This window comes from Protobothrops mucrosquamatus, unplaced genomic scaffold (assembly GCF_001527695.2).
Source record: "Protobothrops mucrosquamatus isolate PMUCROS unplaced genomic scaffold, P.Mucros_1.0 scaffold966, whole genome shotgun sequence".
NCBI classification, from domain to species: Eukaryota; Metazoa; Chordata; class Lepidosauria; order Squamata; family Viperidae; genus Protobothrops; species Protobothrops mucrosquamatus.
The window spans coordinates 554,540-578,206 of NW_015387209.1; the positions used below are offsets into that span (position 1 = coordinate 554,540).

Here is a 23,667-nt window from a genome sequence, read left to right on the forward strand (position 1 = left end):
AGAGGATACGTCTTGGCTGGATCCATGCCAGCGTCGGAGGGACAAGCGTGCGTAGCAGCTGAAACGCCGTGCCAGAGATTTCAGCTGAGTCACTGGACCACACCCCACTGGCTATATAAGCAAGGGGTGTGTCGTGTGAAACTCTTGTGACGGACAATTTTGCTGAATCTCCTGTTGCAAGCACTCCGGCAATTTATCCTGGACTTATCGTATGTTTTGGTTTTGTATTATCAGTAAAGGCTTTGGCAGGCAGCCACGAAGTTGCTGCCAAGTGTTCATTTGTATTTGACTGTGCTGAGCAGTTTTTCAGCCCTCGGCTGACTGGTTGGGGTGTGTGAGTCGGACGGGGGACAGAACAGGGTGCATGCTGGGGAGATGTCACCCTTTGTGAGGAATGAAGAAATGGACCATGCCTTGGCGCTTGCCCCGGTCCCAACCCCCTTCGCCAGAGACCCTCAGATCTGTCCCACTCCTGCCCAGGCCCCCACAGGCACCCTTGACGCGAACAATGTAGAGCTGGCCATGCCCACCCAGTAAGCCACACCCACTCCATCCACGCCCACCCAGTAGGCCGCACCCACCCTGGCCACACCCACCCGGCCTCCTGAGGGCAACCGCAATGCTGATGCAGCCCTCAGTGAAATTGAGTTTGACACCCCTGCTTTAGTGGACTTCCAAAGAATATGGAATAAAATAAATATTTTTTTAATTATATATCTTATTACCCTCAGATCTTCATGCCAGTCTTATGACTTTTAACAGTCTTATGCTGTTAAAAGAATCTGTCTGCCCAAGTGCTTCTGTCACCAGTCCAAAGAATCAAAATGATGGACAACTTTAAAGCCCTTCTGAAGTTCTGATGTAACAAGTAGGACTCTCAGTATCACTGAGAGTGTTTATTAGTGTTAGGTGGAAGGTTGATAATTGAAAATGATCCAATATTCAATAGCAATATGCAAAACTCTTAATTTAGGAAACAGAATATTCTAGATCTCCTATCTATCTCCTATCATCCCTATCTGGTTATTTGGGAGATTAATCTGTTAGTCTTCTGGGAATAAATCTTCTAGAATTGGAGGTAGGTTGTAGTATTGCAGATGTTCTGTTTAAATGGACAGGTAACTTCATTTGAAAGAAAAACATAGCAGTAAGATAAGGCCTGCTAGTATTTGAAATATATGAGTTCTTTTTTTATATTAAGTTAACTTTTTTAAAAGTGTACCTTTTTTCTTATCCAACTTAATGAGAGATATGAGTTTAATGTTTTGTTTTTTTAAAGGGGAAAATGGTTTAGAACAGTTTATCTAATATTGAGAGGGAAATGGATATAAAGGGCAGCTTTGAGTCCTCTATAAAATTAGTATAATTGTACCTTTCCAGGTTTTTTTTGTTACAGAATTGAAATTACCTACATTGAAGCTCTGGTCAAAAGATCAATTAGAAATCCTACATGAGGACAGTAAGTGGGAAAGTACTGCTATGCTCAGGAGTGCTGCAGTAGGTACATTGTTGTGTATTACATGAGCAGTAGATTCATCATCCTGGTCAATTTATATAGACTTCTCTGATTCTGATACATCATCACTTGGTTCAGATACTAGAGCAAGCCACTGACTGTTTGATCCTTTAGTAGAGTTACAAGATGGTTGATAACTATGTTCTTTGTCTAGGAAAGCAAAGTTTTTCTTGTAAATTGGAAATAGGAATAGACTTTTTCTGTCATGCTTTTTAATTGATTGATTATGTGCTATCAAAGTATTTTTGACTTTAATGATCACATTGATAGATTTTCTTCATTATGATCTGTTTCATCAACTACTGAGTCCATCCACCTTGCTGCTGGTGATCTGTTCTCTTTCCTTCCACCTTTCCCAGCACTAAAGCCTTCTCTAGAAAGCTAGGTTTTCACATAATTTGTCTGAAGTAGGATAATTTGAGCCTGGTCATTTGTACCTTCAGTGAGAACTCTGCATTGATTTGTTTGCTGATACATTTGTTTGTTTTCTTGGCTATCTCCAGTATTCTCAGGAGTCTTTCTCAGCACCAGAGTTCAAAAGCATCAATACGCTTTGTATCCTGCTTCTTCAAAGTCCAACTTTCACTTCCATTGAGTGTTACAAGGAATTTCACAGCTTGCATGATTCTGATCTTTGTAGGTAGAACAACATCATGACTATCTTTTCCAAGGCGTACATGGCTGCTTCATCAAGTGCTAATTTGCAGTGTATTTTTAAGTGCTTGTTCCTTTACTGCTGAAAGTTGATCTTAAAAGAAAAAACCATCCACCACTGATATTGTCATTGCTAATTCTAAGACTGGTTATTCTATCTGTTGTCATTCATTTAGTCTTGTTATATTTATTTCCATTTTTTTTCACTTTCCTCCTAGAGCTTTTTGATAATCAGAGTAGTGTGAGGACTTCCGGTTTGCCGAGGCAGCCAATATGGACGTCTGGAAGGCAAGCTCTGTCTTCCGCATTCAGTTTCGATTCACTGGGGGACCCTGGAAAGGGTCAAAAGTCACCCTGTAGGGGCAACCAGCAAGGAGGGGATCCCCCTTGGATCACAGGAGGGCGGTAACTCTTCCGCTTGATCCAGGGCAGCCCTCCAAACCAGCGGACGAAAGACCAGCCATGGCAATATGGCTCCTCACTAGGCTGCAGACAGCCGAAGTCACACTTTCCTGGGCTGGCCCTGTCTGAGGCGCACGTAGCTGGGGAGCCATGCGGGGAAGCCCCAAGATCCCCGCTGGGAGCGGCCTGCCTGAGCCTCCACTGAGCGGGCCAGCCCTCCCACAAACCACGGCCCCAAGGGAGAGCAGCCCCTCCAATGCCCAGCCGGCACGACCGTTGGCCGAGCAGCAGCAGAGCCGGAGACAGAGGGTCAGTGGCGGGGGGAGGGAGGGGGCTGAGTCCGTGGACCACTGCCGCAAAGCGGCCGCGGGGCAGGTGGCGCGCCCCCGGATTACTTGTACCAGGCGGCAGTCTCGGCTGGGGCATCGCTTCCTGGGCCGTCCCCGGGCCGTTCCCTGGGCAGCTGAGCCGGCCACATGTCTCACCTGGCCGGGCAGCAGTCCTGGCTGGGCCGGCGGCCGACGGGGGCATCGCTCCCTGGGAAGCCGAGCTGGCCACGTGTCTCTCGAGGCCGGGCCGGGCGGCAGTCATGGTTGGGCTGGCGGCCGGCGGGGGCATCACTCCCTGGGAAGCCGAGCCGGCTACAGGTCTCCCCACTCCAGGCCGGGCAGAAGTCCCGGCTGGGGTGGCGGACAGTGGGGGCATCGTTCCCTGGGAAGTCGAGCCGGCCATGTGTCTCCCCAGGCCAGGCCGGGCGGCAGTCATGGCTGGGGCGGTGGCCGGCGGGGGCATCGCTCCCTGGGAAGCCGAGCTGGCCATGTGTCTGGCCGGGCCGGGCGGCTTCCATGGCTGGGCCGGCGGGGGCATCGCTCCCTGGGAAGCTGAGCTGGCCACGTCCCGGCTAGGGCGGCAAACGGGCTGGCCACGTCCCGGCTGGGGCATCGCTCCCTGGGGCATCGCTCCCTGGGAAGCTGAGCTGGCCACGTCCCGGCTGGGGCGGCAAACGAGCTGGCCACGTCCCGGCTGGGGCGGCAAACGAGCTGGCCACGTCCCGGCTGGGGCGGCAAACGGGCAGTCCCGGCTGGGGCGGCAAACGGGCAGCCGCGTCCCTTTGCGTTCCTCCAGAGGCAGAACTCCGGCCTCTCGTAGCAGGTTGAGATAGGTGAGCCCGAGCGGCCGTCTACTGCCGCCTCGGAAGATTTGCCGCACCAGCTCCTTCTCCCCGTCGGCCTCCTCCGCTCCCTCAGAACCTTCGTGCCAAAAGGCGGAAAGAAGAAAATCCCAGAGAGGGAGAGCGCGGGGTGGAGGGAGAGCAGTCTTTTCCGAGGGGAGGAGAAGCCAGGACGGCAGAGCTGCCCATACTTTAAAAATTTAACATGTATGGGAGAGAAGGATACACCGCAGCGCAAGGGCATTGTAGGGAAGGCGGGGGAGGGGGGGAGAAGAGGATTAGGAAGGAAAGAAAACGAAGGAAGCTCTGTAGCCACCCAAGAAAAAGCAAATTTAAACACAGTAGCTGCCAGAAAGGAGGAGGGAGGGGAGGCTTGGCAACTCGCTGGAAGGGACCGATTCGGGGTTCGGGAAAGGCGCAAATCTTTCTGGATCAAGGTGGGGAGGGGCGTTGGGGGTTCCGGCCTCAAAGGGAAGAAAATGAAGCTGATCCAGCCTCTTCAATCAAGTGCCCTGTTCCGCGCAATCAAGTGCCCTGTTCCGCGCGCGCACACACACATTTTGCGGCTCCCAGTTTTTTCTTTTGTGAGGGAAACGAGTCCAAGTGGCTCTTTCAGTGTTTCAGGTTGCCGACCCCTGGTCTAGTTTAACAAAGAGAAGGACGAGGGGGGACATGATAGCAGTGTTCCAATATCTCAGGGGCTGCCACAAAGAAGAGGGAGTCAAGCTATTTTCCAAAGCACCTGAAGGCAGGACAAGACGCAACGGATGGAAACTAACCAAAGAGAGAAGCAACCTAGAACTAAGGAGAAACTTCCTGACAGTTAGAACAATTAACCAGTGGAACAACCTGCCTCCAGAAGCGGTGAATGCTCCAACACTGGAAGTTTTTAAGAAGAGACTGGACAGCCATTTGTCCGAAATGGTATAGGGTTTCCTGCCTGAGCAGGCAGTTGGACTAGATGACCTCCAAGGTCCCTTCCAACTTTATTATTGTTGTTGTTGCTGTTGCTGCTGCTGCTGATAAAAATGGACTTATGACTGGTCCTTGAAGTTCTGGCCATCACATTGTGGTCATTGATTACAATCATTGGTCATTGATTGCGATCTAGGTTTACAGTTCGCAATTATGACATTGGAGTGAGTTGTGTCACATGATTGCTAGCAAGGAAGGTTGCAAGTCATTGTAATAAGTCACTTCTGCTGCTTCCCTCCCCCCAAGGATCCCTCCTGGAGCATATGGGGCCCTTGCTGCCCACCCATGTTCTGTAGTGCCAGCCCATGGCATTCGTCATGTACTCTTTGCTTGGAACTCCCCATTGCTTCCCACTTAAAAACCATGCAGGTCCTGGGGTTAAAATGGCGTCCAGGATTGCCATTGCTAAGTGATGTGGTCATGTGACATCACACTTCACAATGACATAGTTTATTGACGGCAATCCCAATCCCAATTGCCATCATAACTTGTGGACCACCAATATTGAAACAAAGCATTGGTAACTTGCCTGATAGTGGGTAACTGTAACCATCATGTTAATCCTCAGTTCATAGGGTAACAACTTTTCGCTCATGGCACTGAGAACAATTAAACAACTGGGCTCAACAGTATATTACAGTATATCAACTCTTGTCTAATGTCTCAGACATTAGATACTTGTATCAGACATTAGACTTGTATCTTCATTGTAGATATCAGTGAAGAACGAGGTCTCAAAAATAATTGTCTACTGCAGCACAGAGAGCTTATAGATCTATATCTGTCTTCCAAATTATAAACCCTCCTCCCACCATTTCAATTTAACAGATATTTACTTGGTCTCTTGGTAACCTTAAGTTGTTGAGATACATTATTGTATCTTTCTGGGAACCATTGGCTCCTGTCTTGCCAGTCTCAATCATTATGAAAGTCTTATATCCAGATTATTCCAATTAATGGAGAAGGGGCTCTGATTGGTCAAGATGTGGATGTCACTGCTAAATAGTATTTCTTTTAAAACTGTATGTTTGCTTTGTGATGCTGTGCCTTTTTTGGGTAAAGCTACAGGTTTCCATTTCTAGAGAAAGAGCCATAGGACAAAAGTTATTTGTCTTATACTGTACAAAGTGAAAGGAAAACAAGGACCAAAATCATTCATGTTATGGCAGAGGTGCTGCCTCTGTGTGAGCATAAGGTAGTTGTTATTGTCTTATTATGGTTACCACTCATCTTTCTTTCATTTTCTCAATTTCTCAGTTCTGAATAATTGATAATTCTATTATAATTGATAATGTTTTACACAACCCAATATCCCTATTACTTATTAATGTATTTTCCTGAGATCTGAACATCATGGCATAAAAATAAGACACTTGAGTTATAACTTTGTATTACAAAGTCTTGAGTCCATTCATTTCATATGTTTGCATATAGATAGCCAATTCAGAGAGACAGTGCTTTGGGAGAGTTCAGATTCAATTTCTAAATTACTATCTATTTTACATTAAACTTAAATCAGATCTTGCGTCTATGTCTTTGTATGGCACAGTTTTTCCACCAAAAAAACACATAGTATTGTATCTTAGTTTCTGGTCAGAATGTTCATAATATATAAAATCTTTGCTTTTCCCTCATAATTGATTTTTATTTACTCCAACTATATTAAGAGACAGTTTGGTCTAGTATTTAAGGCACCAGACTAGAAAGAGTTCAAGTGCTGCCTTAGTCATGAAAGCCAACTGGATGACCTTGGGCCAGTCACACACACTCAGCCAGCCCACTGCATGCATAGATAGATAGATAGATAGATAGATAGATAGATAGATAGATAGATAGATAGATAGATAGATAGATAGATAGATAGATAGATAGATAGATAGATAGATAGATAGATAGATAGATAGATAGATAGATGATAGATAGATAGATGATAGATAGATGATAGATAGATAGATAACCTTTATTGACATTTTTTATTGTGGGCACAATGGCACACATTAAAAATGAAATTTAGTTGCTTGCTCTCAAAGTGTACACATACATAACACACATTTAAACATACTATATACAACATATATATATAAACCTACACCCTTAATATAAATATTAATCACTGTCCATCTTGAACACATAACAGAAGGAGGAAGCTTTAGAGTTCACAAAGTTCACATAGGGTGGTTGTTGTAGGAAAAATAGGAGGAGAAAGGTGTGTTGAATATATTCAGCACCTTAAGTTATTTGTAAAAATAATAAAGGCAGGATACAAATAAATAAATATAGCTACTTTTTAACTGGATAGGTGAGAAAGGGAACAATTATTTTTATCCTTCTATAATGCATTTGTGATTCAGATTAAGAGTTCTGTTGGATAATTGGGACTTGCATTATTTATGCTTCCTTTTTCCTTCTTAACTGGCTCTGTTCGCATGCTCTCAAATACATGGTTCTGATATTAAAAACGAGGTAGAAAAGAAAAACTGCAATTCAGACTGTTGTATTTCAGTACATTAAAAAGAGTACTAATATTTCCTGCTGCTCTAGATGTTCATAGATTATTTATTTCTGCTTCTTTTCTCTTAACATTTTCTCTAACTAAAATAAAGTAGCAGGAGATTGAACTGTCCTTTCTATTGTCTGTCCTTTCTAGTAGGCTAGTTAGGAATCATCAACATTTGTAGAAAATTTCATCCTCCAGTTAACACACTTTGGGGCTAAGTTGTTGCAGTGTTCTACTTTGTCTTCAGGGACAAAAGCAATTAAGCTATTAAAGTATTATTATATTTGCATGGTCTGAATTTGTATTTAGGTAGAACCACAATGGAAAGATGAACCAGAGAGAGATGGAGGTTCTCTTAGTTTGGCTTTGTCCAATCTGGCATATCCAGATTATATAAGCAATGATTTCCTTGAAGCATGTGATGTTTCAAGGGAGGGGTAAACTCCCAATATCTCTGGATCTTAAGCTGTTTGGGGAGGTACTTTTTAAATGCATAGTGGAAATGGAATGAAACTCCTAAGAACCATAAAATACTATGAGCTGATTTTTATTTCTGTTACGTCTCTCATAATGGTTTGTTGGCTAAGATTTTGATACCTACTACACAGGGTTTTTGTGTTCAAATCCTGCCAATAGAAATTAACTATCTACTTCTCAGTATATCTAGTTTCTGTTGATGCTGGAATACATATGTGTAATCCTTGCAATTTGTACTTTGTTTCAAAGGATTTATGCCTTTTCGGGGTAAATTTTCAGTTTCTGGTACTGTTTCATTTTTTTTTAGGCGGGGGCCAAACGATGGAGGATTCAACCATTTTTCAAGCCTCCATGAATATTTGTTTAGGAGGGGAGTTATCTTCAGTAGAAGAGAGGAGGAGTGCAAAACTGGAGCTGAAGGTACCTTCAGTTGGTTGTCCTTTGCCTCCTCTGTTCCATAAGAACGTTTCTTCCTTTAGGTGTAAATGAGGTCTACTGTTTTGTCCCAAGTCTCTGAGAAAAAATTATATTGCAGGTTTATTTTAATTTTCTAGGCATTGGAAGGATTTCTGTATTTCCTGATGAATTATATAAAGAAATTGCCACAATCTGATAACATTTTGTTACCTTGTGCAAAATTTATGACACTTGCAGATTAAAGTGATCAGGACACATTATTAATGCAGTGTATCTCAAAGGAAGAATGAAAATTATTCATTAATTTTATTTCTTATTTCTGTTATAGTAATGATTTTGAAAACTAAAATATTTCTTACAGCTTAAATTTCATGCTAATATTAGCAGGTAGTCTTTAATTTACAACTGGTCATATAATGACTATTCGAAGCTTAAACAGATCCTCCAAAAGCGCCTTATAACATGTTACGATGGCTGCAGCCCCCATCCTCTGTAGTCATGTGATTGTATTTTGGGTGCTTGACAGTTGGCTCATCTTCACAGCAGTTTGCTGTTCTATGGTGAGATGGCCGGAATTTGTAGGTGTTTTTTCAGGTTTCAAGTATTTACTTCTAATTTTTGGCAAAATTGATTTGCTTACCATTTGCGGCATTTATTTAACCACTGCATTTGCTTAATGACTGCAGCAAAAAATGTCAAAAAATCAGGCCCAGTCATGTGATGGCTTGATTTACAACTTCAACAAATTACAACCTTAATTCTAAGCTCAATTAGAGTTGTAAGTCAAGAACTATCTGTAAATAATAAAAAACTCAAATTGCTCAGTTGTTGGATTAATCTTTACAAAATGAGAATTCTTGAATATGTGATCTGTATCCAATAGAACCTGCTGACAGAATCTAGGTGTGCAAAAGCACATATAAGCACTAGCACATATATTTAGTTAAAAATCTGAACATTTGGTGGGAGCAAATTGATGGTAGAATTCTATTACATCATTTATAATGATGCTTAAAATATACTTTAATCTCCAGTTGATTTGCAGTCAATCTAATCTATAAAGTGAACATCTACATGAGATATTGATAATACACAAAACATATCTGTTAGCTAAATCCTGTTAGCTAATGAAATTGACTTTTTCTTTGCCTCTGCTGCTTGTTAATATGTGAAAGAGAGCCTCGTGTTCCAGACTAGTGAACTACATAATGTAATGAACTGATTTAATATATCTAAAACTTTTAAATAATATGTTAAATTGTTACATATTTTCCACTTTTAATCTAAAATCATTTAAAATCTTTTATATTTTAATAGGGAGAATCACCACTTGATTTAGCAAAGCAAAGAAAAAATGTTTGGATGATAAATCATCTACAAGAGGCAAGGCAAGCAAAAGGTTATGACAATCCATCTTTTCTCAGGAAGCTGAGGGGTGATAAGGTGAGAACAATATTTAAAAACTGATATAAACTTTGGGTTTTGTTGACATGTAATTTCTTGAAATGATGTCAAGAGGTACTTGAAATCTTGTACTTTTGCATCTTTTAAATTGACTTTCTAAAAAATGACTTTTCCTACTGGGGTGAAGTGACTGGCTCTTCTTTGATCCTTTTTATTTAAAGTTACTATGAAATGTTTGAGTAAAAATTATACTTTCATTTAAAAAATAGAATAATTAATACTTACTATTTTTTGTAGGAATTTCGTCAGAAGGTGATGCTAGGAACACCATTCCTAGTTATTTGGCTGGTTGGATTTATAGCAGATCTTGATATTGATTCTTGGCTAATCAAAGGACTAATGTATGGTGGTGTTTGGGCTATGGTTCAGTTTCTTTCCAAGTAGGTACCCCCAAAAGTTGTTTTGCTTATTATGTAATATACTATCAGATACATTAAGGTGCTTCTTTTGAAAAGAATTAGTTTTATTTAGTTTCATTTTTCTTTATACATCAGTATTAAGATGGAAAATATTAGATGTCTTATGTAAGGAAATGTGCTTGTATGTTCTTATATTCTGACCTTCATATTTGCTCATGTTAGATCCTACAGTAAGTGGCATTCATAATATAACTTTCAATAGGAGCTTTACCAGTTCAATCAGTATATCAATCATTATTTCATCTTGCAGTATGATAGTGAAGAAAATAATCAAAAGTGGTTCCCCTTTCAGAATTTTGATTTCATTGTCTGTTAGCCATAATGTCTTTATTAATGAATTAAAATACTTTCCTTGTAGCAGTGGAAAATATTTTTTACTTGTTTTCATAGTGTAATGTTTTATTTTAAATGCTATTTCCTTTGAAAGGAAATTTTAAGATAAAATTTATCTCAAAATTTTAAGAGGTCACAAAAACAAGATTACTTATATCCATATAATCTTAATGGCATTCAGTTTATTGCCAATATAAGAAATATAACCCATGTTAGATTAATATTTAATATTTCAAACATTGAGCTCTTTTTGTATAAGAGTAAAAGATTCAATTATTGCAACTTACTTCTTTGAGGTAGCTTTTACTTAAAGGTGTTGTTTTGAGTTTGGCTGAGTAGGGATTTAAAATAATGTTCACTTTCTGACTTTCAAAAAGAAAACAATTTTATTTATTTATTTATTTATTGAATTTATATACCGCCCTATCTCCCTTACGGGACTCAGGGCAGTGAACAGGCGATAATAAAAACCACGATAAATATACGCAAGTTTCTGTTCTAAAATCAAATTAAATTAGAGGCCTACTCTAAAATACCCCATACAAAATCCCCACTAAAACATCATCAAACTACGCCAGGCCGGCCGCACGGAATAGATGGGCCTTCAGGGCTCGGCGAAAAAGGCGCAGGTCCACAACTGTACGTAGAGCTCTGCTTATCATTAGCAAGGAAAAATTTAATGCTACCTGTATGCAGATGAGTTTAAGTTAAAGGAAGTGTAGTCTTTCCCTCAGTAATCTTTGAAATAATATGTGAGATGTATTGTATATGTGTGTGCTATTATATTTGGAGAATGGCAAAAATAGAGCTGGGATTTGTAGATGAAAATGCAGAAGCAGTGGCAAGTGCAAAGATTTTTCTTTTTTTCTTGACATGTTGTAAATTTTCGGTACATTCAGGACAAGCAGTATATCCTTGTTCAGCCTTACAAAAAGATTAAAACCCATTGGAGAACAAATGAGCATAAGCTCCTTTCCTTTCAAACTGTGCTTACTCTTCTTGAAAGTATATAACTATTTAAAGATTTCAGCCCAATTTTGGGGTGGGTGGGATGGGATTCATCCCTGCTTTTTCAGTGGGAACCTTTTTTTGTAATATCTGAAGAATTATTTTCTTGTCTAGTTCTCTCTTCTCAGTATTCTTCTTTCTCTTACTTTTTCATTGTTTGTTTTAGAAAGAGCAAATGCATGGAATTTTTGTGTGTGTGCAAATTGACATATTTGTAAGCTTCACTGGACAAATGTTTAAAAATTCACCCAGATGGTTGCTGGTGTTGATGTATTTGCTGGACAAATTAATCATAACATTGTTAATTCCCAGCATGTCATGGTAGATTCCAGTTTTGAAATTGCCTTAATTGATATATCATGTGAGGATTGCAGGCTGAACAGATGCAATTTCTGAATCAGTCATTTGTGAACCTGGCAAGCATTTATCAAATGATATTATATAGTTTTTCCAGTGAAATGATTTTTATTTTAGCCTACATGACCTTTTAAACAGATTCAGCTGTTTTCGTAAGCAAGGATATGTAGCATGTATACTAATCAATTATGTGATATTGTTTCTCTGTCCTACAGATCTTTCTTTGATCACTCCATGCATAGTGCTCTGCCTCTTGGAATCTACCTAGCAACAAAATTTTGGATGTATGTGACGTGGTTTTTCTGGTTTTGGAATGATATCCTTTCTCTTGATCTCAGCAATTGTGCCAGAAAGACTATTTAAATGTGTAGAAGGGAATAGTGCAGATTTTCCTTGATAATATATAACAGAAGTAAGAATGGTTTAAAAAACTATAAAATCATTGATTTAAATTATTCCAGGCACAACACTAAATGAAGTTTACCTGGCAAAATGGTAAAATGAAATTTGTCCAAAGTGGTTTGTGAAATTCTTGGATCTCTCCTTTTAGTATCTACCTTTTCCTAGATTCCACAGGCTTTTTCCCTTTTACACTGATTATCCCATTTGGTAGAGATTATTGGGTAAACTTAAGAGCTGAAAATAGTAGAGCTTTGGCAACCCAATTTTACACCGGAATTTTACAGAGGCTAAAGCCCTTGTATTTCAAGCAAGCTACAATGTGTGATTAAGAAGGGATGATTGCCTGCCTTGCCTGATGGAGAGCATGGTTGCGGAAGTGGCCCAGGTGGAGGAAAGAAGATTAGGACAGAACCAGGAAGAGAGTGTAGGCAGTCCAGCAGATGATCATCCACTAGTAAATCTTTTTAAAAACCACTTGATCCCAATCGCCTGGACAATTTTTGTCCAGGTTCCCATCTTCCCTTCTTAGGGAATGTGATAGAAAAAGGTGGTTGTTTGGCAGCTTCAGAGGGTCCAGATTATCTAGACCAGGAGTTTTTGATCCCCAGCCGTGGACTGGTACCAGTCCATAGCCCATTGGGAACTGGGCTATGCAAGTGGGCAAGTGTGTGAGGCTTCATTGCAAATGTGTGGGAGCTACGTTGTGCATGCAAAACCATCCCCCTGCTGCTGCCGCCACTGCTGCTGGTCCATGGAGTCCAAAAGGTTGGGGACCACTGGTCTAGACCTTTTCCAGTCAGTATTCAGGCTCGGTTATGAGACAGTTTTATGTATCAGGAACACTCTTTGGTATCTCCAGTAGAAGTAAATTAAATTAATTAAGAAAACTTTGCTTTGAAGGACACTGATTTTTTTAAATAAAAGAAATATTACGGTAATTTGAACATATATTTCCATTCCTTAATGATTGTACATCTCAATTTTCTCTTCATCCACCTTCCATTTCTTGCTAATAGTGTTGCACTTTTCTATAATTTTGGGAAATCCTGGAAATCAGATCCAGGAATAATTAAAGCCACAGAAGAACAAAAGAAAAAGGTAACAAAATTTGCATTTGTTAATAAATAATGAAATGTAGTTTCTTAATTGAATAGTTCCTTTCTTGATTGAAGTTTTCTTTCTTGACTGAATATAGTATAATTTCAGCCTCATATCACAAGGTTGATGACTTTTCAGAATTATTAGCAAAGGTCACTGAATCAACTTACCATCTATAATGTTGGCAGAATTGTTATTTAGATTAGAAGTTATTTTTCTGCAAAGTTTCTGCTATTAAATATATTTTACTTGAATATTTGTGTTCTTGAATATTTTTATATGCATTATATGCATTTATAATGCATTGCCATGATTAATAGCAGTGATTGTAGGGCCCCTGTAGGCGGTACAGGTTTGTTTTTGCTTCTGTCCAGTTTGTCAACTTTTATTTCCTTGTTCTTGTATATTGTTATATTATTCTATTCCTTTTAATGTTGGTTAAATGTGAAATGTCCAGAGTTGTTGGTTAGAACACACAAGTTTAATAATATTCAATACTAATATCAAAACTAGCAGTAAGTAGTAAAATAATTAAAATGGTTAAATTTACAGTTTAAAGTCCACCCAATATGTTAAAATGAATGGTAAATAATCATTTTTTAGAGTTTAAAACAATAGTAATGTTGATCATGAGACCATCACTAAAAAAATTGTGAGCTTATGAACCTTAACAGTATTGTATTAACTGAGATCTAAATGTTTAAGAGGCTCATAGAAGTGCAGACAGTCTTTCTAGTAACAGATACAACACATATAGAACTGAATGATAACAATCCTTTTAATTGGGCCCAATCTAGCAACAAACAAAGCTGATTAGAGTCAGTGTTAACATGCTTTAATTGCTTGGCATCGAAGCAGCAGAAGCAGTGAAATTGCACAATTTGATTTACTTATCTGATAGTCAGATGGTCTATATGCTAATATGACTGTTTATAAAAAATGTACATAGTATATATAAAATCAGTTCTTAAAAGATTTAATATGTTCTTTGTTTTATTTTTCTACAGACAATAGTGGAACTTGCAGAGACAGGAAGCTTGGATCTCAGTATATTCTGCAGTACCTGCTTGGTAGTATACTTTTTCCCTAATACATACAGATACGAGTTACTTGTATTTAAACTATATATTTTAATGTTGAATGTTTTAAAAATAAATATATACTTTAGGATTGCAAGAGGATATATTCACATAGAATATAAGTCATTTCTTTGTTCATTCAGAATTCAGACATATGAAAACCATAAAGACCAGTATCAGTATTCTTGTTGATATGAAACTTAAAGTAGGATATCAAGGTTCCTCACTGGAGTCTTCATACTGATGAAGCTGCAACATCTGAAAACTAGTTCAGGTGACTCTTGTTAGAAATTTCAATTAAAATATATTTAACATTTTGTTATGAACCCATATTAAATTAGATAAATAAATTCTGACAGTTGGCTCTACCAGAAGTTCAAGACTTTTCAAAATAAAAATCTCTGTAGAGAAATCCATATGAAACTACAGGGTTAGGGTTACATTTATTTATTTAGTTTTGAATACCTTTCGCAGTCACTAGAATTAGAACTAGGACTAGGAGGGAAAAATAACATAAACAATATTTTTAAAAGGAGTTGATTTTTAACAGATCTCTTTTGGATTGCCAGGTTAGAATGGCAAAATTATGCTTGGTAAAGTGATCTCAGATATTCTAGTGCCATTCCATATAGGGCTTTATAAATACTAACTAGCACTTTGAATAAGGTCTGAAGGCTTGTGCAGCCAGTGCAACAGCCTAAAGTAGGCATGTCAAAATTGTGACGTCACGCGATGTATCAGGACTTTTTCCCCATTGCCAGCAATGGGGTGGGCGCATTTTCGGCATGACACATCCGGCCCGCGGGCCAGCAGTTTGACATGCCTGGCCTAAGGATACATGTAATTCTCACATAGCAAGTTTCCCCAGCTGATAAATGCACTAGTTCAAAAGTAGCCCCATTGAATGCATTGTAGTAACTCAGTCAAGCAATAATCTGGGAATGAGACACTGTTACAAGAGCACCCCACTCACAGTTGGTTAGTCTCTCAGGCTGCAGCTTCCATTGCTATTTTGCAGGAGCCATAAGTCCAGAAGGACTCCAATCACAAAGCAGCTCTTTCACAGAAACTGTCCCATCAGGAGCAAATGGTTGGCTATTATTGTTGGATGTTTGATAACAGTCAATCACGGTTCTCATTTTAACAACAGATGGGGGCTGTGGCCATGAGGATCTTTGTACCATTTAATTTCATGCTCAATTTGTGGCCTTTCCTGGATCAGGAAGATTTTCTCACAGTCACTCATGCCCTTTCCATCAATTTATTGCATGTGCAATGTGTGGTACATGGGATGCCCGTTATATGAGGTAACGTGCAGCAGGTAAATAATTATAGGTGCACCAAGATTTGCCCATGCAATAATACTACAATTGGAGCTACACTGGCTACCAGCTAGCTTCTGGATACATTTCAAGATGCACTTTGTCACTACCTGGCACAGAACCTTGGTATTTCTGAAACTACCTTCTCCAAGTTGAATTGAACTGCCCAATAAGATTTAGGAGAGAAGGCTTGTTGGGGATTCTACCACTGAGAGATGCCATTTTAGGGATTCCAGATTTAAGTTTTATTGATAGTTCCTATTGTTTGAATAGCTCATCCTCAGGTATCAGAATCATCTGTTTGTTGATCAGCCAAAGGAAAAGCAAAACATGGCTCTTATGAAATGCATTTGGGGGCTACTCTGAATGGTGGCACATTGGACTCAGTAGTCATAATTGTATTTTTGTTTTTAATCTTATGGTTTTGCTACAAACTACTCAGTATCCCTGGAAATGGAATACCATATAAGTTGTAATAAATATTCTATTCAATTCAGTTATTGTTACTAGACTTTCCTATGTTATTTTTGGCTAATTTATCATTTTTATTCCACCAGTTAAATATTGCCCTCATTCTACTTCCATATTGTCAATCTAATTACAGTACTTTTACAATTATGTATAACGTATTTCATACTGGGTTCCAGATGATGGTTATCAGAAACATTTTCTCTCTTAAGCCTGCTTCTTTCATTTTTCCTTTAGATCAAGGGAACTTTCATACTATTACAGGGGTTCATTGATATGTAGATGTTTCCTTTCTGCATCTTGTTTTCTCTCCTAAATATTCAGTATGCATAGTCTAAATGTGAACTATCAGCCATGAACTACAAGTATCTTTCTATCAGCAATTACAGATGAATTTTGCAGCTTTATTATAGTTCAGTAAATCATATGCACTATGCTTTTGTATGGAGTTTCGTTATGCAGCATGTGAGTTTAAGATTAACCTGAACCTTGAATTAAAGCAGGAAAAGCACAATCATGTTTTAGATTTGGGTGCTTTTTGAGTGAATAAGTTTGTAGGACTATTGCAGAAACTCTACGATTTCTGCAAAAAACAACTTCTATTTATGAACTTAAAAATGAGTATGGCACTACAGGTGGCAGAATATTAATCTTGATAGTTTTGAGACACTTTATATAATTTTTAGTTTAAGAAATTAAAGCTTAATTTTGTACTTCCTATACTAATATTTTACTTCATTAGTATGTATGATATAACGTTTGTTTCAATTAAATATGTTCATGCATAATATTGAAACTATCTATTTGATTCTTTTCTCTTGTAACTTAACATTTATTATTCATGGGTAAACAGTTGATCTTTAGATAACAATAAAGTTCCTTAAGACTTCATTATTAATTAGTAAAAAAAATCTTTTCATTACTAAAGTCTTAGCTTTTTAGGTCACAACATCAGGCTTCTGTTGTTGACAGCTTAAAGAAAGAACTAGGGAGGAGGGGATAAAAGTCCAGTTTATGTTTGTCTATTTCTTATCCAGATATCAGTTTCAAATTATCTATATTCTTTTAAAGCGCGGAATTTAAATAAAAAGGAAGCTCTGATTTAAATTAATATTCCCATTCTCTTTCTCTCTTTGTCTCACTCATAGCTACATAGTGAAATAGGCTTAAAATCTAAAGATCAAATCTACAATTCTTGATAACCCTGCATATTTAAAACTTCATATATATTTGTAAGCTTTTGTTATATAGTATGCATATTAAAATCTGTCAAATAGATACGGAAGCCAGTGAGGTCCAAGCATTGTGGTGTATGCAATCGATGTATAGCCAAGTTTGATCATCACTGTCCATGGGTGGGTAACTGTGTAGGTAAGTATTTTTTAGAGATACTGTCCAGTGTATTTATTTATCAAATATGCTTTTATTTTAAACAGAACATTGTACTTTAGTTTTTATATATCCAGCAATGCATTTTTATTCTAGAGAAATTAGTGAGCACAGCCAATCTTTTGCCTGTGCATTTGGTATGTGTAGCTCCAGAATGTTCCATTTCAACTCCAGGTCCTGCTAATCTGGCTGTATCAGGTATTATCCAATAATTTTCAAGACTGCTTTCTTTCCGGAAGATATGTTTATTTATTTAACAATGTTTTTAAGCTGTCCCAATCTATACTAACTCTGGGTGGCATATAACAGTTCATAATATAATGAAAAAAAATTGAAATAATGATATTCAATAAGACCAACAAGCTAAAAACTCAGTGTTATCTACCAGTTTAACAAAAGAATGTCTTTGTGACCACCTGTACTTTTGGCAGTTAAAAAATTCTATAAACTGGGGCCATCATTAAGAAGATCTATTGCCTGATCTGCATCTCAGGAAATCTATTAGAAGGAGGGACTTTAAGCAGACCCCTTCTTGATGTCTGAACTGGACAGGCAAGATGTTGATGGTTTGAAAGATAATGGTTAGCACTTTCAAATAGGCTGTGAAGTCTATTGGCAACCAATCCAGTATTTCTCTATGCTAACTGAGGATAGTGTGATCAGCAATTTTCCTGCTGTATTTTCTACCAATTGCAGCTTCCAGGTTATCTTCAAAGGAAGCCCCATATATAACATATTAAAACAGTCTATTGGATTAGTGATCAGGCCATAAGTAACTATCAGCAAGGCATTTTGGTCAAGATAAGATCATAAGTGGTTACCAGCCAAAATTGGAGAAAGGTCCCATTTTCTGTCTCAGAAGAAGCCAGAAGGATAACCAAGTCCCATACCTGCTTCTTTTTTTTTTACGAGTGTAACTATTGGACCTGCTACTGATGTTCACAGATAAATAGCAAGTCCACCCTAGAAGTATTCACGTCAAGAAGACTGCTACACCTCCCTAAAACAGCCTGATCTGTGTTCTCCAGAACATTTATCGTTGAAATGGAACATTTTGCATATATCTACCATGAAGGCTTTGTCAGACTTAATGTGGGTAAGCAAGAAAATGGATGTGCATACTATTTTGCAGCTATTTCCATTATTGGAATCATATAGAAAATATATAAGAAAACAATAGTGGGAATAATGTGCCACAGACATTTTATATACTATTCCAAAGATATAATTTTTAGCTGTTGTAGAAAATCATTTATGCAGGTAAATCATTCCACTTCTTAAATTATTTCCGTTTATGAGAGTCTGGGAAAACAATTTTATCATCTTCAGATTACCCAATAAAGTTGGGCAAGCATTTTTGTTCATAATACACTCATTACTTTAAAAAAAGTAGTCATGTAATACAGGACAGTTGGATAAGACTATAGATAGTCCTCAACTTACAACCATTTGTTCAGCAACCATTTGAAGTTACATTGCACTGAAAAAAGAGATTTATGACCATTTTTCACACTTATAACTGTTGCAATATCCTCGTGGTTACGCCATCGAAATTCAGATGTTTTACAACTGGTTCATATTTATGACAGTTGCAGTGTCCTGGGTTCACATGGTTACCTTTTGCAATCTTCTGACAAGCAGAGTCTATTGGAAAGCCAGATTCACTTTACAACCGTGTTATTAACTTAACAGCTGCAGTGATTCACTTAACAATTGTGTCAAAAAAAGGTTGAAAAATGGGGCAAAATTTACTTAACAACTGTCTTGCTTCGCAACAGAAATATTGGGCTAAATTGTGGTTGTAAGTCAAGAACTACCTGTACTTCAGGAATAATTATATGACACAATTCTTGCTGTTCTATGTTCAGGGATGTTATAGAAATAATACATAATTCTACACATTGGATTTCTCCTTTTCTAGACAGCATTTATGATGATGTGCTGGATTAATGTTGCAAAATATTAGAGGGGTAAATTTGAGCCAGTAATAAACATAGCCATGTAGTAGGTAGAAGCTGATTGTTAAATCTTAGAAGAGTCAATTTTGTAAACTTAGAAATAGTTAACCTCCAGTTTTCGTCTAATATGAAATTGAAATATGAATTTGGTGAAAACTTGAGGTGAAATGTTTGAGAGAAACAATAGAATCCAGTAATTACCTGCTAAATAATTAGAGTAGGGTTAGATTTGGGGCAAGAAAAATACAATTTGTAAAACAGTATGATTTATAAAATACTGGTAAAAATATAAACTTAGGAATCAGCATCTGTCTCTCACAGTTAAGAAAAATTCATCTGTTCAATTTTCCAGAAGAAAATCCTGAGGCTATAGAAGGCTGAAAAATATGCAGGGTTTATATTCTTTTTCAGCAGCTGAAACATCTTGAGTGAAGTTCTTGTGATGGATTATTCTCATAGATAGGTCAAAATGTAGAACACAACCCAAAAATATGCATTCAAATAATTTCCAGTACTCATTTTTGTATTATGTTGTCATTTCAGGAGATAATTATAAGTCATTGAGCAAAACATCTGTTTTTATATTTCATGTTTATGCTCGTTAGTACTTTTAATTAATTTTAGTACATCCATGTTCATTGGATCCTTGAGAGGCTTGTGATTTATTTGCAAAGTGCACCTGATGAGGTGAACTTTCCAACTGAAACACAATTATTTTAAATATTGTAGCAGAAAAATTAGGCATGCCCATTATCTTTGTTGTACTGTTAATATAGTGCAAAAATGAATGTTTTATTGTAATACTTTGTTTATTCCTCAGGAGCAGGCAATCATCGTTATTTCATGGGATATTTATTCTTTTTACTCTTCATGATTTGCTGGATGATTTATGGCTGTATCTCTTGTAAGTTTAGTTTGTTTCACATATTTCTTTTTTTTTCTAGAACAAATTTTATTGGTTTTTTAACTTTTACAACAAAATGCTCGAGACACACCATGGTGATAGGGTAGTCAAACATCCAAGAACAAAATCATATATGAATAACTCAAGTAGATACATTAAATATTCCCTCTCTATTTCCCTCAAATAGTATAATATATTTAAAATGATCCATTTCTACATTAGATTCTATAGATCCTAATCCTGTTTTCAAACTTTATTAATTTACAATTACCATAGTCCAATTTAATCTTAAATAAGCATATTATCACTTCGGGTACCCCTTCCAAATGTATTCTTAATCTCATGAATCATTAATTTTATCAGAAATCTCTATTATTTCTTCTTCCACTACAAAATAATTATCCTGATTAAAATAGAATATTACTCTACCCTATACATATACAGTCCATCAGTCAATCTATAGCAAAGCAAAATAATACAAAACACTAAATCATTTCAGTCCATTAGGAAAAATTCAAATCTCATCCAGATAGGTATCATGTCTAAAAACACACATATTATTACACAAAGCATCATCTTACTAACTTAACATGCTCAATTAATTGTTAAATCAATCCAAATCTCTAAAACCTCTTCCATTTTCTTATTCTCATTCCATTACAAAATATTTTTCATACAAATATATTATTCCAAAAGGTACGTTCTTACTCTGTTTAACGTATATATTCTAGTGATCACAAGTTTTTCTCACACTTCTAATTCTAAATCTTAAACCTTAAGTCAATCCATATTTCTACAAGGCCTTTTTAATCCATTACATATAATTTTAAGTTTCTCTTTTTAGTCTTATTCTGGCTTTCTTTTTGTGCCAAGCAGGTTTTCATAACAAAGCCTCTATTTCAGCAGATAGATCTCCCTTTATTGCTTGTGATGTAATTTGGGTCAGTAGAAGACGTCCCATCCTCTGTTTTAGGCGCCTGGCTCCTTTGTCGTTAGACCCTCGTTGCTTTAAAAGTTCAAATCTCAATTTTTGGTTCTTTTGATTCTCAAGGATGTGAGTGGAATGCTTATAAGGTAATATAAATTCTTCTTTAATCTCAGTTAGTTCCTCTTCTGGTATATTTTGGTTTATAGAATAGCCAGTTGAAGTCTGGGAATCAGTTTGAAGGTTTGGGTTAAGGTTTCTGGCTCTTATTTCTGTAGTAATCCCTTTTATTTTAGCGCATACTTGCTCAGTGGCTTCATAAATTTTTTCCAGTATAAGTTTATAATTTAGTTGTAAGTAAGGTTTCTCCATTTCAATAATAATTGAAGACAGTCCTTTTTATCTTTTAGTGGGGGCTATATTTACTGAAAGTTAAGCAATGTCCACCCCCACGATTTCTAACCACTGCATCAATATCTTTATCTTTTCCCTTTTGTAATAGTTTGAAGGCCAAGCCAACCTCATCTCCAGACAAAAACAGGCAATTGCAATATTAAATTTTCACAACAAGATGTCCTCAGTGGGTTACAAAATCTTTCCCAAACAGCATTTTTTTTCTTTCTCTCTCTCTCTTTTTTAAAGATAAAAGGTGGGAAAAGAAATATTCTTCAAGTGTAAAATGAAAATAAAGCTCTATAAAAAAAGTTTTTTCTGTACCCCAAAGTAGATACAAGTAAGGTATAGTCATTAAAATTATTCTGTCTTTTTATTCAATGCATTTCTTCCCACGCAAACAAACACCACTCTCTCGAGGCAGGGAAATTATTCCAAAAAGGCTTTTACAGGCAAAGAGAAAAATAGGGCGAAGAGAGGAGAAAGAAGGGTCTCACCCGGATCATTCGCGGTGGGTCTTTCACGCTTAGATGTTCCTGTGACTTTCAGCTGGTGCAGCTAGATAATCGGCCATCTTGTAGGACGATCTTAGCTCCGTCGGCCCTAAGGAGTTAGCTGGAGCCGCGGAAGAAGCTGCCGCCCTCCCACAGTCACCAGCAAACCTCCTCATCGGTGGTCACCCCTCCAGGGTGACTTTCAACCCACTACAGGGTCTACCGGCAAAGAAAAACAGCCGGTGGAGAGACGAGTCTCTTCACACGACTGGAGTCGCTGCGAACCGGAACCAGAAGTGTTTTACATATTTCTAATTGCCTAACTTTTTAAAATGTATCTGCTCTGTGCATCAATTTTGTAAATTTTTCTTCATATTGATTAATCTGTTTATCTGATTTTTACCATTAAAATACTTTCATTTTGAAACTATTTTCATACAGTTTACTATTGGAACAAAAAAATCCATTTAAATGCTGTAAGGAAAATAGTATGGAGCTATTTTGTAAAATTGTGATATATATATAATATATATTTATTTCAGACTGGGGAATCCACTGTCACACAAGTTATACAACAGATGGTTTTTGGACGTATATTACACAAATTGCCACTTGTTCACCATGGATGTTTTGGATGTTTTTGAACAGTGTGTTTCACTTCATGTGGGTTGCTGTACTACTAATGTGTCAAATGTATCAGGTAAGAAAAAACAACTTACTAGGTACATAGAGGAATCTTCTGTTGAATATATGGAATGTATCTTAACCATAGAAAATAAGTTCATGCATGAGGAAATGATAGACAGACAGATAAACATTCTTTCCTATCTATTCTTCTGTTCAATATAAATTACATATTTTAAATGAGTTGATTTCTGAAGTTTGGATGGCACAAATTTGACACTATTTCTGTAGGATGTGGTCAGTTTGGTAGATCAAATGATGAGGGGCAAATTATGATTTCAAATCTGTTCTCATGGATCTTTTATTATAAACTATCCTAAAGAAGTACATACTGGGTGTAGTTGTTCTATTTGTGAAAGATAATACAATACTGTCAGTAAAATTTTGCTCCTAAATTTTCTGAGAATATGAACTGAAACATTAATTTTGTCAAGCCCTGACAGAGTAGTTGATTTTAATAGTTGATTTCATTTTTTTTCTTTTGTATGTATGTGTGTGTGTGTTTGTTAATATTGCTGATCCTTGAAAGTTCAGCTGAATGTTTAAAAAAAAAAATCCTGGGGTTTTTGTTTGTACAATTTAGTTTTAAGTACTATTTTAATTTATTCATAAAATGTATATGCCTTCTTGTTAACTTCCACTTACATCTAGTAAAAAAGCAAAATACAGCTAGTTGAAAACTTTTTAAATGAAAAGTGAATAATTTAATGCTAAATAAAAGTTATCACAACCCCACAATTATTAAGACTGTGCAATGTTTTGAGTTGTATTAGAGTTCAATATTTTGGGGAATGTGTGAGTGTGGTAACTGCCTGTAAAAGACAGTCTGTTCCTGAAAGGAGACATGGTTGTTTCACAAGT

At 37.3% G+C, this 23,667-nt stretch overlaps 1 protein-coding gene across 1 annotated transcript in view; it reads left to right on the forward strand.

The window, feature by feature from the left end:
• ZDHHC17 (zinc finger DHHC-type containing 17) overlaps positions 1-23,667 on the forward strand; it is a 50,264-nt gene that overhangs the window by 21,909 nt on the left and 4,688 nt on the right. The window contains exons 8-15 of the mRNA XM_015819683.1: positions 9,427-9,552; positions 9,811-9,953; positions 11,906-12,006; positions 13,066-13,190; positions 14,198-14,260; positions 17,337-17,430; positions 20,227-20,310; positions 22,665-22,822. Of these exons, the coding sequence (XP_015675169.1) occupies positions 9,427-9,552; positions 9,811-9,953; positions 11,906-12,006; positions 13,066-13,190; positions 14,198-14,260; positions 17,337-17,430; positions 20,227-20,310; positions 22,665-22,822 (894 nt within the window). The remainder of the gene's footprint in view (positions 1-9,426; positions 9,553-9,810; positions 9,954-11,905; positions 12,007-13,065; positions 13,191-14,197; positions 14,261-17,336; positions 17,431-20,226; positions 20,311-22,664; positions 22,823-23,667) is intronic.